This window comes from Lagenorhynchus albirostris, chromosome 2 (genome assembly GCF_949774975.1).
Source record: "Lagenorhynchus albirostris chromosome 2, mLagAlb1.1, whole genome shotgun sequence".
Classification (NCBI taxonomy): domain Eukaryota; kingdom Metazoa; phylum Chordata; class Mammalia; order Artiodactyla; family Delphinidae; genus Lagenorhynchus; species Lagenorhynchus albirostris.
Genome location: NC_083096.1, coordinates 182,034,504 through 182,047,671, shown reverse-complemented (window position 1 = coordinate 182,047,671; position 13,168 = coordinate 182,034,504). Strand labels below are relative to the sequence as shown.

The following is a 13,168-nucleotide window of genomic DNA, read 5'->3' as shown; positions in this document are numbered from 1 at the left end:
CTCTGTACCCATTAAGCAATAACCCCCCAGCCCCAGGTAACCTCTCAGCCACTCTCTGCCTCTATGAATTCCACAGCCCGCTTTTGTAAATAAAGTTTTATTGGCAGGCAGCCACGCCAGTCCGTTTACATATGGTCTGTGGCTGCTCTCATGCTATGAGGGCAGAGTGGAGTAGTTGCCACAGAGACCATCCGCAAAGCCTAAAATATTTACCCTCTGGCCCTTTACAGAAAAGGCTTGCCATCCCCGGTCCTATGGGGTCACAGCAGCATCTGCAAATATCTGTGGGTTGTCGTCCCAGGGAGGGAGGCTTCTGTGGGCTGGGCAGGGACACGGGGAGCAGACGGTGTTAGTAAACCTCAGATCACGTGGCCAAGTACCAGAGCTGCCCCGGACAGAATCAGCTTTCCAAACTCTAGTTCAGTGCCCTTTCTGTGACCTCACACAGCTGTTCAGGTGGAAAACTGCCCCTGGGGCACGTGTTCCCAGCAGCCTGGGCAATAAGAATTCAATAAGAATAGTAGCTAAACTTTACATTTATCATGGCTCTCAATCCTCTTTCAACCCAAGGAGGTAGGTGTTTTATTATCCATTCCGTGGAAGCAGAGCCTCAAGACTGAGCAGGTGCCCAAGGTCACACCTGGAGAGGGATGAAGAGGGATCCTACCTGGGCTCTGTGCTTCAGAGCCAGCTCTCAGCTCCGGGGAACCGTGCGGGGGCAGGATGGCCTCCCTGTCCCCTGTGTGGGGGTGACAGGAAGTGGCCCACATGTCATCTGAGGTTCCTTCTGCCTCCAGCCTCTGGGACTCTTGACATTGGAAATAACTGAAAAGTCACCAAATAGAAGCTCCATTACATAATGCAGGATGCACCCACAGAGCAGAAGTCTTTAGAAGTCATGTTTTGATGACTGACAAGGGGACAGAACCATGATGAGAGAGCACGGAAAACAGCAGAGACAGCCGTGTGTATGTCAGAGTTGCCGTGTTGCAGGGAAAAAACATATAGTCACATAGAAAAACCTGGAAGAGGAATTACACCCAAATCATAGCAGTCCAAAAATCAGAAAATCTGAAAATTCCCAGATTCCCCAATTCTCTTTCTGTCCATAGTCACCCAGGTCCTGGGTGTACTTAGGATGGTGTTCACGTCTTTCTTTCTTCCTCCATTCAGCTCATGCCGGCTGAGCACCGCCGAGCTCCAGGTCCCTGCCCTCGGGCTGCTCTCTGTCTGGAGAGGGGGACAGATCACAGACCATAAGCCCATCTTATCTCCGAAGGTTAAACATACGATGGAGAGTGCATTCCTTTCCTGTGGCTGTTAAAACAAATTACCACCAGCTGTGTGCTTTAGAACAACAGACATTTATTCTCTCACGGTTCTCGAGGCCAGATGTCCAAAATCAGTATCACTGGGCTGAAATTAAGGTGTCAGCAGGGCCACGCTTCCGGTGGAGGCTCCAGGGGAGGATACTTCCTGCCTCTTCCAGTGTCTGGGGGCTGCCTGCAGTCCTCGGCTCGTGGCCGCATCACCCCAGCCTCTGCCTCTGTGGTCACGTCCCTGTCCCCTGTCAGTGTCAAATCTCCCACCACCTCCCTCATGTAAGGACACCTGTGGTGGCATTTAGGGTCCACTTAGCTTATCCAGGAGAATCTCCTTTAATTTAATCAAGTTTCCAAAGTCCCTTTTTCTACCTCAGGTAACATTCACAGGTTCCAGGGACCTGATATCTTTGGGGAACCACTATTTAGTCAACCACAGAGAATAGGAAAACAGAGAAAGAAGGACTGCGGTGTTGGCTCCAGGTTTGCACAGGACGATGCAGGAAGGCGGGGGTGAGGGAGTGAGCCACCTGGTGATCCAGAGAAACAGCGTTCCAGCCCAAGGGGACAGGTGTGTGCCCACCTGCGTGAGGCCATGGTGGGAGGGGTGTCAAGAGATGGGGTCAGAGGTGAGGGAGCAGATCTGGTGGGGACTTTGGCTTTGACCCTTCGTGGCATGGAAGCCACTGGAGGATTCTAGCAAAGAGGAAGGTTGCCCTGACTTAGGTCTTACTAGGCTCAGTCTGGCTGCTGCACTGCGGATGGCCGGTGGAGGTGCTTCTCAGACTGTACCGTGTGCACGAGTCCCCGGAGATCTGCTGGGGCAGATCTGATGAGGCAGGTCTGGGTTGGAGCCTGGGATTCTGCATCTCTGATGCTGATGCTGCTGGTCTGTGGACCACAGTCTGCCTAGCAGGGGTGGCAGGGGCACAGACAGAGGCAGAGAGAGTTATGGGGCTACCGCAAAAACTCAGCCGAGGGATGCTCCAGTTTGGACCAGATGGGCCCAGTTGGAGGTAGGCAGGAGCGGTCAGATTCCAGATCCGTTTGCAAGCGGGAGCTGATACGACTGGCTAAAGGTTTTGATCCTGGATTGAGAGAAAGCCAAGTGGAGGGTGGCCAGGTGTTTGACCTGAGCACAGGACGGGCAAGACCACAGGTGCAGCAGGTGCAGCAGGTGCAGCAGGCTGCGCTCCTCGGCACACACCAGCCCTACTGCCTGCCACGCCCCCTGCTCCACCTGCCCTCCTCCTGCCTGCCTGACAAACTCCTAACCACCCTTCAAAACCCAGCCCCGTAAACTCTGCCACATTACACCACGGATGAAGCTTGAGGGCATCTAAGTCAGCCAGTCACAGAAGGACAAAGACTGTATGATCCCCCCCATGCGAGGCACTTAGAGGAGCCAGAATCACAGAGAGTGAGAGTAGGAGGGTGGGGGCCAGGGGCCGGGGGGAGGGGAGGGGGAGTTCACGTTTAATGGGGATGGAATTTCAGTTTGGGACGATGAAAAGGTTCTGGAGATGGACGGTGGGGATGGTTGCACAGCAGTGTGAATCTACTTAATGCCATTGAAGTGTACACTTAAAAATGGTTAGAGGACTTCCCTGGCGTTCCAGCGATCGAGGCTGGGCACTTCCACTGCAGGGGGCACGCGTCCCATTCCTGGTTGGGGAACTAAGATGCTGCGTGGCGCAGCAAAAAAAAAAAAGTTTAAAATGGTAAATTTTGGGCTTCCCTGGTGGCGCAGTGGTTGAGAGTCCGCCTGCCGATGCAGCGGACGGGGATTGTGCCCCGGTCCGGGAAGATCCCACATGCTGCGGAGCGGCTGGGCCCGTGAGCCATGGCCGCTGAGCCTGCATGTCCGGAGCCTGTGCTCTGCACCGGGAGAGGCCACGACAGTGAGAGGCCCGCGTACCGCAAAAAAAAAAAAAGGTAAATTTTATGTATATTTTACCCTGATTTTTAAAAACAAGTTTTGAAGGAATGAAGATCTCCACGAACTGCTATGGGTCTATTTCCAGGATGTATTGTAAGTGAAAAAAGCAAAATGCAAAAGAATACCTACAGTGTGGTACCCTCCCTGTGAGCACAATGGGGACATAAGAAAATATGTGTGTGTCTGAAATATGAAAATAAAAGCCCTGGCCCTGGGTCACCTCGCTCAGAACCCTCCCAGGAGACAGCGTGCACGCCTGAACCATCTGTGTAACCTGCGGGGCCCAGCACACGGTCCTCTCCTGGGCAGAGCTCCGGCGGCCTGGTGGGACACATCCTGGAAAAGTAAGGATGAAAGCGGGTAACCAGGGAAGGAGCCTGGTGTGCCTGCAGCTCTGGAGGCAAAGAAAGGAGGAGGGAGGGAGGGAGGACCCCAAGGAGGGCGCAGGGGAGCTCCTGCTACATTGTTACGCTTGAGGCAGAGGAAGGAGAGGAGCCAGTCCGCGCTGCAGATGGATCCAGAAAACTCCTCCACCAATGAGCTTTCCTCGTCGGAAGACAGCAGCTGACTGACGGGGTAGCTTTGGCCTGCTCATCACCTGAAACCTTTGGGGTTCATTGCCAACGTTTGAAAATCGGAACTTACCCCGCTCCCCGATATCCCGGATTTCCGGCTTCTCTTGAAAAATAAAAGGATTTGGTCACGCCCGGCAGTGTTTGAGCCCCCTTCCACCCCACTAAACCCTCACCAGGCACCAGCCTCCCTCTCCTTACCTGCCTGGCCGGTGGGGCTTCCGCGTTTGGTATCGGGAGAAGCTCCTAGAAGCCGCACCTAGCTGGCTGGCTGGCTGTCGTGCAGTTTTTGAGGGTTAAGTATTACTCACCGCACCCTGGGCTAGCTACTGGGAGGGAGGCTTGGGGCTCTGAGCTGAGCTTCGAGAAGTGGCTGGTGGGGGAGTTTGCATCTGTGACCCCTGCTCGGACGGACGCCTGCACTGCCCAGCGGGCCAGCAGAGTTCATTGCCCACTGCCTCTTGGAGGAGGCTGTCGACTGCAGGCAGGCTGCCTCGGATCCTCGCCCCGACTGCCCATCGGTTGCCGTTCATCCACCCCGGTCTGCAAGGCACCGGAGAAGCAGGGCCAAGGCCGGAGGGCTAGCTGAGGATAGCAGTTTTCCATCTGCAAACAGTAATTTCCCCCTCCTGCCGTTGCTGGGAAGAATTCAGCATCACGGGCACATTCTAGCCATAGCTTTTGAAGAGGATTTATTCTGCCAAGGTTTATCACGCTCCCGTTGTGGGCTGTGTTCGTTTCCCGGGACGGCCAGCGCAAAGATTGGGTGGCATAAAACAACAGAAGTTTATTCCGTCGCAGCTCTGGAGGCCGGAAGTCCAAAATCAAGGTGTCCGCAGGGCCGCGCTGCCTCCAGGGCTCTGAAGGAGTTCTGTTCCTGTCTCCCAGCTCTGCTGCTGGCTGGCAGTCCTTGGCATTCCTTGGATTGCAGGCTCATTACCTAACCTTTGCCTCCATCTTCACATGGCCTCTTCCCCGTGTGTCTGTGTCTATTCTTATAAGGACACCACTCATGTTGGATGTAGGACTCACCCTAAAGCAGTATGACCTCATCTTAACTAATTACATCTGCAAAAACCCCACTGCCAAATAAGGTCACATTCTGAGGTTCTGGGTGGATATGAATTTGGGGGACACGATTCAACTCAGCACAGGTGCTAAGCCCTGAGATGACCTAATAGGTGGGGTCCCTGCTCACAAGAAATTCACAGTCCGGAGGCTGTTTCTGCATTCATTCTGTCTTCTTTCTTCTCTATGGGTTTGTGACTGAGCTGCGTCCAGGCCTGTCCTGCGGCGGGGACAGGGCCGCCTTGGCACACGGGGGGTCTTCCCAGGCCACGAGGCTGTGCTCTGGGGCCTCCGGGCCCTCCCCCTGGGCTGGCAAGATGGTGCCGCCTGCGAGAGCCCCTGTTTTCTCGTTTCAGATGGCAGAGCAGCTAATGACCTTGGCCTACGACAATGGCATCAACCTCTTCGATACCGCAGAAGTCTACGCGGCGGGCAAGTACGTGCCTTTTTTCACGGGAAGAAGCGTGCAGGCCAACCACAGCTTCCCCGGGAAGAGCCGGAGCTTCTGTTGCTCCAGGGGCTCTTACTCCCCAGAGGGTTTGCACCTCCCACTCTGCCTGCTTTTCTAAACTGTAAACGGCGTGGGGAGGTGGTGTTTTCACGGGGCCAGAATCACAGAGCATTTGGCCACTTGCTAAACTCCCGTGTGTTCAAGCAGCAAGATGACCACAGCCCTTCTGGTGCCAAAGATGCTGCGTTGGGGGAGAGCCGTGATTAAGCTGTAGTCCAGGGGGCTCTCCTGCCGCGCCCGCGAAGTGCAGGCAGCCCCACATGCCTGATATTTTCACATCTTAATGGTGCAATTAGGGCTGCAGGGAATGCAGGGCGTCTCAGGAGCGGGGGAGAGCAGGGTCTGCTGAGCCGAGCGCTGCAGGGAGCTGCTCTTCCCATCTTGGCAGTGAATTTTCCTACTCAATTATGTAAAAGCCCTCTTCAGCCAGGGCTGCTGGCTTCAGTTTTAAAGACTGGCTGTAATCAAATCATCCACTCTCCTGCATCGGGTTTCCAAAAGTCAGCTTTTGTTTGTGAAATCATTTGTTGGCTCTCTCTTTGTCCTCCCTCTGGCCCCCTGCTGCCTGGGGCAAGCCAAGTTCCCATCAGCTGGGCTGCTCAGCCTGGCCCACCGCCCGTGCACTGTGGCCGCAGGGCCAGCACCTGCCTCACACGCTCCGGGTAATATTACCTGCAGCTCTCGATGGGGCCTAGGGTACCGAGAATCAGGACCCCAGCTGGGACTTTGCTCAAGTCCTGCTCTGATGATCTGACAGCCCCGAGGGCCTCCACTGGGACCCCCAAATCTCCTCCAGACCCTGTCAGCAGCCCTCTGTCCTCCTGATGCCACAGCTCCCTCCCCACCCCTCCAAACCGGCAGCTGCTTTCCATCAGAGCGAAATGCTTTCCAGACAGATGAGCTAAGCTGAAGGGTCAGAGGTGGAAAAGCCCAATGCAGATGCCAAGCCCAGAGGCGTCCCCCCATCCCGAGCACCCCAGCCTGTTCCCTGGCCCTGCGCCTGCCTCCGTTTTGCTGCCCAGGAGAGCGTGAGGAAGGCAACTCCAGATGGCCCTGTGTCCGGGCCCAGCACCCCGCTTTCACGGCAGCCACACTGTCTGCGTCACTGTCTTCACTTCCCCCAGCTTAACTGGACAGCCGGGGCTGGCGTGCCGGGGCCAGCACGCCGAGTCCCTCTTGCTCACCAGAGCGCCAAGCGTCTGTCTTACTGAGTGCCCCTGCTTCTCATGCTTTGGGCACTTCCCGGAGAGCTGCAGGATTTCTGTGCCCCCGCTGGGCAGAGGCTTACCAAATTCATGGCCAGGAGAATTCACAGCCGAAAGCAACAGGCTTCGGGTGAGTCGTTGCCTACAGCTCCTGTAGCCCCGGGACCATTGCCTGCTCCCCTGTCTTCCTCCTTTCCTGATCTTTTGTGCCACCACCGAGGGACCCAGGAATAAAAGGAAGAGACCCAGGGCTGAGTGACTATCTGTGCACCTTGACCGCAAATGAAGAGCATTCAGAACGTATGCTAAGCAGCTCACAAATTAGAACCCGTTATTCCTGAGCGGGTGACTCAGGCGCTGTTATAATTGGAATGTAGTTGGGTATGGATGGTTCTCCGTCTGTCGTTTTTTGCTCAGAAACATTTCGCCACAAGCAGAAAGTTCTGAAAAGTTAATCCAGCGCTGCAGTGCCAAGCGAGGCTGGAACGGTCCACGCGTGACCCCGGCTGGCCTGAGTTTGGTGCAGGGTCCGGAGGGAGGCCAAGCAGAACAGAGAGCAGTCAGCATGGCGTCTGTCTCTCTATTGTTCAGAAGCAAGAAACAAGAGGGATATACACACACACACACACACACACACACACACACACACACACGCACGCACTCGGCTGGAAATTCAGCCCTGAGTACATGTGGATCGTCTCTGCAAACAGAGGATGCCCTTGGTGAATAATTTACCTTTTAAAAAATATACGTGTCTAGAAACTTCCCCCATGTAACGTGGCCGAGCGTTTTCCCCGGTGAATTTCCAACGGGCCAGGGCAACAGTCTGCTGCTGGTCTTGCCCAGCAGGACACTGCTCCTTCCTTCTCTGCGGGAGCCGGAGCTGCCATCGCTGGGTCAAGTGGCACACGCCCACGGCCACCTCCACAGGGAGTAACCCAGCTGCTCCCAGGCACTCTCCTTGCTCTGGAATGAGCTTCCCGAGCCAAAGGGCATTAACAGCCCGGCGCCCCGGCCCCAGTGGCATTTTCACAGAGGGGATCCTGTGGCTGATGTCCAGGTGGGGCGAGGTTTGGTGTTTCTGTTACGCTGTAATGAAGTCCCCATGTCTCGGTCTTCTCGGCAGGGCTGAAGTGGTGTTAGGAAACATCATCAAGAAGAAGGGATGGAGGTAATTACTCTGCTCTGTGCTCCATCCCCAGGGCGCACGCGCACAGGGAAGAGGCTGGAGGAGGCTGGTGGGAGGGAAGAGGACCACCCTGGGGTCCTGGGTGGGATGGGCAGACCACCCGGGCAAGGATCCGGTGGCTGTTCCTTCCTGTTTTCCGGTGGAGCACCCAGGGTTGGCCTCATCACCCTTGTGCCACCAGCCAGGCTGTCTAAGGCCTGGCCGTTCCAGAATTTTTCTTTCTGGGAAGGTGAGAGCATCCCAGAATAGAGGCGGCCCCATGCTTCCTGCAGGGGTGCGAGCACTCACACTGTGGGTGGCCACCCCGGGGAGCCAGGGCCTGCACCGCGGTGAGGGGGGGAGCTCCCCCCTCCCCCGGAAAGCCGGTCAGGAGCCTTGTGTCTGGTGTCAAGCAGAGTTCCCGCCCGTCCTCCTGGAGTCAGGCCAGGCTGAGCGCTTGACTGCATTTTGGGGTCCCTGTGGCCTGTGTGTTTTTATTTTCAGCAAAGTCAGAAGCAGTTAGAAGGCGGGGCCTCTCCCCTCCCCCCTCTCCCTCCCCTCCCCTCTCCCTCCCCTCCCCCTCCCTCTCCCCTCCCCTCCCCTCCCCTCCCCTCCCCTCCCCTCCCCCTCCCCCTCCCCCTCCCCCTCCCCCTCCCCTCCCCTCTCCCTCCCCTCCCCTAGCGCACAAACTCAGAGTCTCCCCCAACCTCTGGGGCCTGGATGACTGACACCCCTCCTCCTGCCCCACCCATGTTGTTTCTTCTCAGCTCTAATTGATACCAAAATGTATCCCTGCTCACTTTGCAGTTAAAAGGAAACTGCACCTGTTAGAGAGGGCCCTGATAACATCTTAGTTGAAGTCTTGAGGAGATAGATTCCAGTTAGGTCATCGCCCCTGCAGGCCACACTGGGGCTGTGGAGCTCCTGGCTTTGAGGAGCTGTTTCCTGAGCAGTCCTCCCCCTACACCCCCCACTAGAGGAAAGCACGACCCCAGGAGACAGTGCCACCCTCCTATGGGAATGGTCAAGGTCAAATGTGGCCAGGAGGGGCCATCATGACCCCCGCCCACCTGTCCCTCCCAGGCAAAGTCACAAAGGTGTCAGCGCTGCCTCTTGTGGATTTGCAGCGGGAGACCTGACTCTATACCCTTTCCTCTGGCTTTCAGCCACCAAAGCCCGAACCCCCAGGAACATCACCTGCCTGCCTCTCGGGTCAGCCCCACCCTAGCCTCCCCCCCACCTCAGTGTCCCACAGGCCGCTCCCCAAGGCTGCCCCACACACAGCTTTTCTGAAACAGTCTCAGCCAGTAGAGGAAGAACCAGACAGCCTGGTCCCTTGCCTCGCTCCATCCTCTCCAGAGCCCTCCATCCAGCCGCCAGCCCCTACACTTGACCTCCTTGGAGTCCCCAGGGAGCCGCAGCTGCCTTCTATTCCCTGAGCCCTGTCCTCCCCTCTCCTGAGTGTCCCCCCTCCTCTGGGCTCCAGGCTCCATCACACTAGACTCCGTCTCCCTCCAGCCCCCACTGCCCAACCCTAGTTCCATGGTTAGTGGCATCCACAGGTTAGTTTCATCTGTGGGTTGTCTCCTGGCTCAATGGGGAGCCTCAGGTCCCTGGGCTCGGCACACCCCAAACATCGAATGGCAGAGAGGCGCCCCATTTCACGCCCTATGCTCCAGGATGAGAAGGGTTTAGGACCCCTGTGTAAGAGCTGAAGACAGTGGGGAAGGTGGGGGGAGGGAGGACCCCAAGAGATCATGCCCAGTAACACCCCTCCTTCTCTCGTTCCGCAGACGATCCAGCCTCGTCATCACCACCAAGATCTTCTGGGGAGGAAAGTAGGTGCAACGGGCAGACCTTGTCCCTGGCCAGGGGCCAGGTCTGCAGAGACCCCTGATTTAGGAGGCCCCTGGGGGTGGGGAGGGGGTAGTTATCCTGGGGAAACGGAGGCTGCACGGGGTCTGTCCTGGACCTCAGGAACCTCCTGGAGGACAGCACGTGGGCAGCACAGTTTCCTGTCTCCCGGTGCCGGAAGCAGGGGGTGGGCTGGCGTTTGTGCAGCCATCTGCCCTGGCTCGTGCCATCCCTATTGTCACGTTCCAGAAAAGCAGCTTTGTCTGAGTTGCCTTGTACTCGAACCTTGTTTCATTTTTATTTTTACTTTTGTGGGTTGGTTTGTTTCTGATTACAAAGGTAACATCCTAAAAATTTCTGGAAAACACAGAAAATTCATGAACTGTCCCAATCACTCCACCTTTCCTGGGCCACAGACCACTCCTGCCGTCCTCCAGGAATCTGGCCCCATATTCTCTCTGGGGCTGGACAAAATGGGCTTCATAGGAATTAGAAATGGGATTCGCTTTCAATTTTTAAAAACTCCAAGCCAAAAAAGAAAAAACTCCAAGCTAGACAGAAGGGCAAATTGAAAAGCAGAGGCCTGCATTCCCCGCTGAGCCCCACCTCCCCAGGGTGGCGGGCAGGCGGCCCAGCTCTGCCAGGTCATCTCCACAAGCAAATCCGCATAGCCTCGTGGTTTTATCCCCGAAGTGGAATCAGACCACAAGTGGCACGAGCTGACCTACTTCTGCGTCATGAGCATTTTCCCCCAAACCACCCGCAATATCACACGTGCTGTCGCCTGCTTTTCAGAGCCGAGACGGAGAGGGGCCTTTCCAGGAAGCACATAATAGAAGGTGAGGGGGGCCCTGGCTCCACACAGCCCCCTAAACCCACGGCATCTTCCCGTGGATGCGAAAGTGAAGAAAGCACAGTGCCCCTCCCCCACCAATGCTACAGGCCCGGAGCCTGGGGACAGCCCATGCTCTGGTTCACCCAGGCTCACATGGGGTGGACCCTCCGTGTCGTGAGGGAGGGGACAGGGGTATGGGTGGGCGGGGCCCGTGCTGCCTTGGGGTAGGCAGTGTTGTCCCTGCGAAGACACAGACAGGCCTGGGTTTCAATCTAGGCTAGACCCTGTGCCCACCGGGTGACCCTGAGCAAGGGACATCACTTCCCCAGGCCTCTGTGGCAGCATCTGTAAAATGGGCGTGGTAAGAATGCCCACATCTGGGGTTAGTGGAATTGGGAAGGACCCAGGTGAGGGTGTGTGTCAGACACAGCCTGGGCCTCAGCACACGGAGCACTGGGGTGGAGGTGCCAGGATGTCTCACTCATCCTGATTTGTATTATCTCCCCACGTTCACTGTCGTCAAGGTAATACAGTCAATCCACTGACAATCAAATGATTAGGAGGCCTTGCTGCCCACCCCTCCCCGTCCCACAGCCCAGCACTTCCACTCTGCAGCTCTGTTCTGAGCCGCTGCGAAGTACTCATGCATTTCGGGCCCCACGGGCCTTTGGTGCCATAGATGAGCGACGCAGCTGTCCTCCGTGTCAGGTGGCCTGGCTCTCCCAGTTCCGCCCGGGCCACTCTAGGAAGGGCCCCCTCCGTGCAGTCACAGGACATTGGGCCTGTGGACTCCACCCCACCCCCTTTGGGTGTGCCCCCTCTTCTCTCATGGCTGTTCTCCACCTAGGTGGCCCGTGCCCACAGATGCGCCCTGCCGTCCACAGCTCCCGGTGCCAGGGGCCTCGTCCCTTTCATCTATTGCTCCCTGAGACGCATGCACGCACGAGGGCCCAGGAATGTCTGTGAAGATGGTAACAGTCCTTCCCCACTCCTTCCCCCAGGTCTGAAAGCCTCCCTGGAGCGGCTGCAGTTGGAGTATGTGGACGTGGTGTTTGCCAACCGCCCGGATCCCAACACGCCCATGGAAGGTACGTTCTCCCCGGAAGCGCTGACTGCCCAGGAGTCACGGTTCCAAATAGAGCAGAAAGCTCTGCACCTGAGGCTCTGATGGTACCACTGCAGGGCCCGCGGGGCACCCAGGCCTGAGGCTCTGATGCTACCACCGCAGGGCCCGCGGGGCACCCAGGCCTGAGGCTCTGATGGTACCACTGCAGGGCCCGCTGGGCACCCAGGCCTGAGGCTCTGATGCTGCCACCGCAGGGCCCGCTGGGCACCCAGGCCTGGGGCTCTGATGGTGCCACCGCAGGGCCCGCGGGGCACCCAGGCCTGGGGGTCTGGAGGGTGGGGCCTTCCCCGTGTGGGGAGGGGCGGGGGGCGGGCCTGAGCTCAGCCCCTGCTCGAGCCCTCACGTGCACCCCAGCGCCTCCAGGCTGAGTCCCCTCCTTGCTCTGGGTCCGCGCCCATCCTGGCTTTGAGCTGTGTGCAGCGGTAGCTAAAGTCACAGTATGATGACTCTGCAAGGGCCGCCTTCTTTGCCGTCCTTTCAATCATGGCCCACGTTCTACTGGGAGGGTTTAGGGGACTTCTGCTCTGGGGAATGAACTGTTACTCAGAGGAGAAAAAAAAGACGTGCAGTGCTTTGAAAAGCGGTTTTGGTTTCTCAGGCGCTTGTTTATTCTTTGACTCCTGCCAGCTCAGCTCCCACTATCTCCTCCAACTTTCTGCTTCGGGCATCTTCTCATTTGTGCTTTGCTGCTTCAGGGACTTGGAAAATTCAGTTATGTTCAAGTTACTTTTTCTTCATTTGTTTGTGTATATACCATGCACCTGTGTGTGTGTATATATACGTGTGTGTGTGTGTGCACGTGTGTGTGTGGTTGGTTTTTTATCCAAACGAGTATTCTGCGAAAAGTGATTTGAGCCTCCGTCCCCGTGCCCTTTGTCAGACTGTGCCCCTCAGCGTTCCCACAGCTGTGAACTCTGGTCTCTTTCCATCTTTCTTTTATCACCAGGGGATCCATTTAGTTCCTCCAAGTCAAGGACATTCATCATAGAAGGTACACAGTACCCTCGGCCCGACAACTGACCTCTGTGTCTGAGCTGCATTTTATGAGACAGTGCTTTTATTTACACGACTCTCTTCCCCCGCCCCCATGACTAAACTTCTCCATAAAATGCACAAAGGAGAAATAAGTGCCTTATGGGAACACCTTGCAAGTGAAGAAAAGCAAAGTGGCGCAGAGCCGCGCCGTCCCCCTGGTCCACGCTGTCACCTCATTCCTCCCCTACTCCTGTGCATGCATGCCCCTCCTCGCACTGCCTTGCATTGCCATGACCCATGACCCGCGGGGCCTCCTCTTGACTTGGGGGTTGCTGTGATCCGCACCAGAAACCTTGACCCCAGATGGTCTGGGAGAGGGCTGGGGAGACCAGGTTCCCACAGGAGCAAACGCATCGGGGACCCCAGAACTTTGGCCCCCGGCAGGTTTTATCTTCTCCACGTTTGCTAAGCTCCCACCTCAACCAAAAGTGAGGGCACCCTGCCCCCAGTGGCGTGCAGTGCTCCAGTCCCCTGGGTGGGCTGGGCCACCTGTCACTCTCACCCCATGCCATGCAGCCAGAGCTCACCATTGA

At 56.8% G+C, this 13,168-nt stretch overlaps 1 protein-coding gene across 4 annotated transcripts in view; it reads left to right on the top strand.

Moving 5' to 3' along the window:
• Window positions 1-13,168, top strand: part of KCNAB2 (potassium voltage-gated channel subfamily A regulatory beta subunit 2) — a 96,843-nt gene that overhangs the window by 72,611 nt on the left and 11,064 nt on the right. For 2 of the 4 annotated variants that reach the window (XM_060141620.1, XM_060141621.1), the window contains exons 6-11: window positions 5,258-5,337; window positions 7,744-7,788; window positions 9,579-9,623; window positions 10,435-10,478; window positions 11,476-11,562; window positions 12,547-12,591. In XM_060141620.1, coding sequence (XP_059997603.1) covers window positions 5,258-5,337; window positions 7,744-7,788; window positions 9,579-9,623; window positions 10,435-10,478; window positions 11,476-11,562; window positions 12,547-12,591 — 346 coding nt within the window. The remainder of the gene's footprint in view (window positions 1-5,257; window positions 5,338-7,743; window positions 7,789-9,578; window positions 9,624-10,434; window positions 10,479-11,475; window positions 11,563-12,546; window positions 12,592-13,168) is intronic. The other 2 variants (XM_060141623.1, XM_060141622.1) reach the window with 1 other exon arrangement.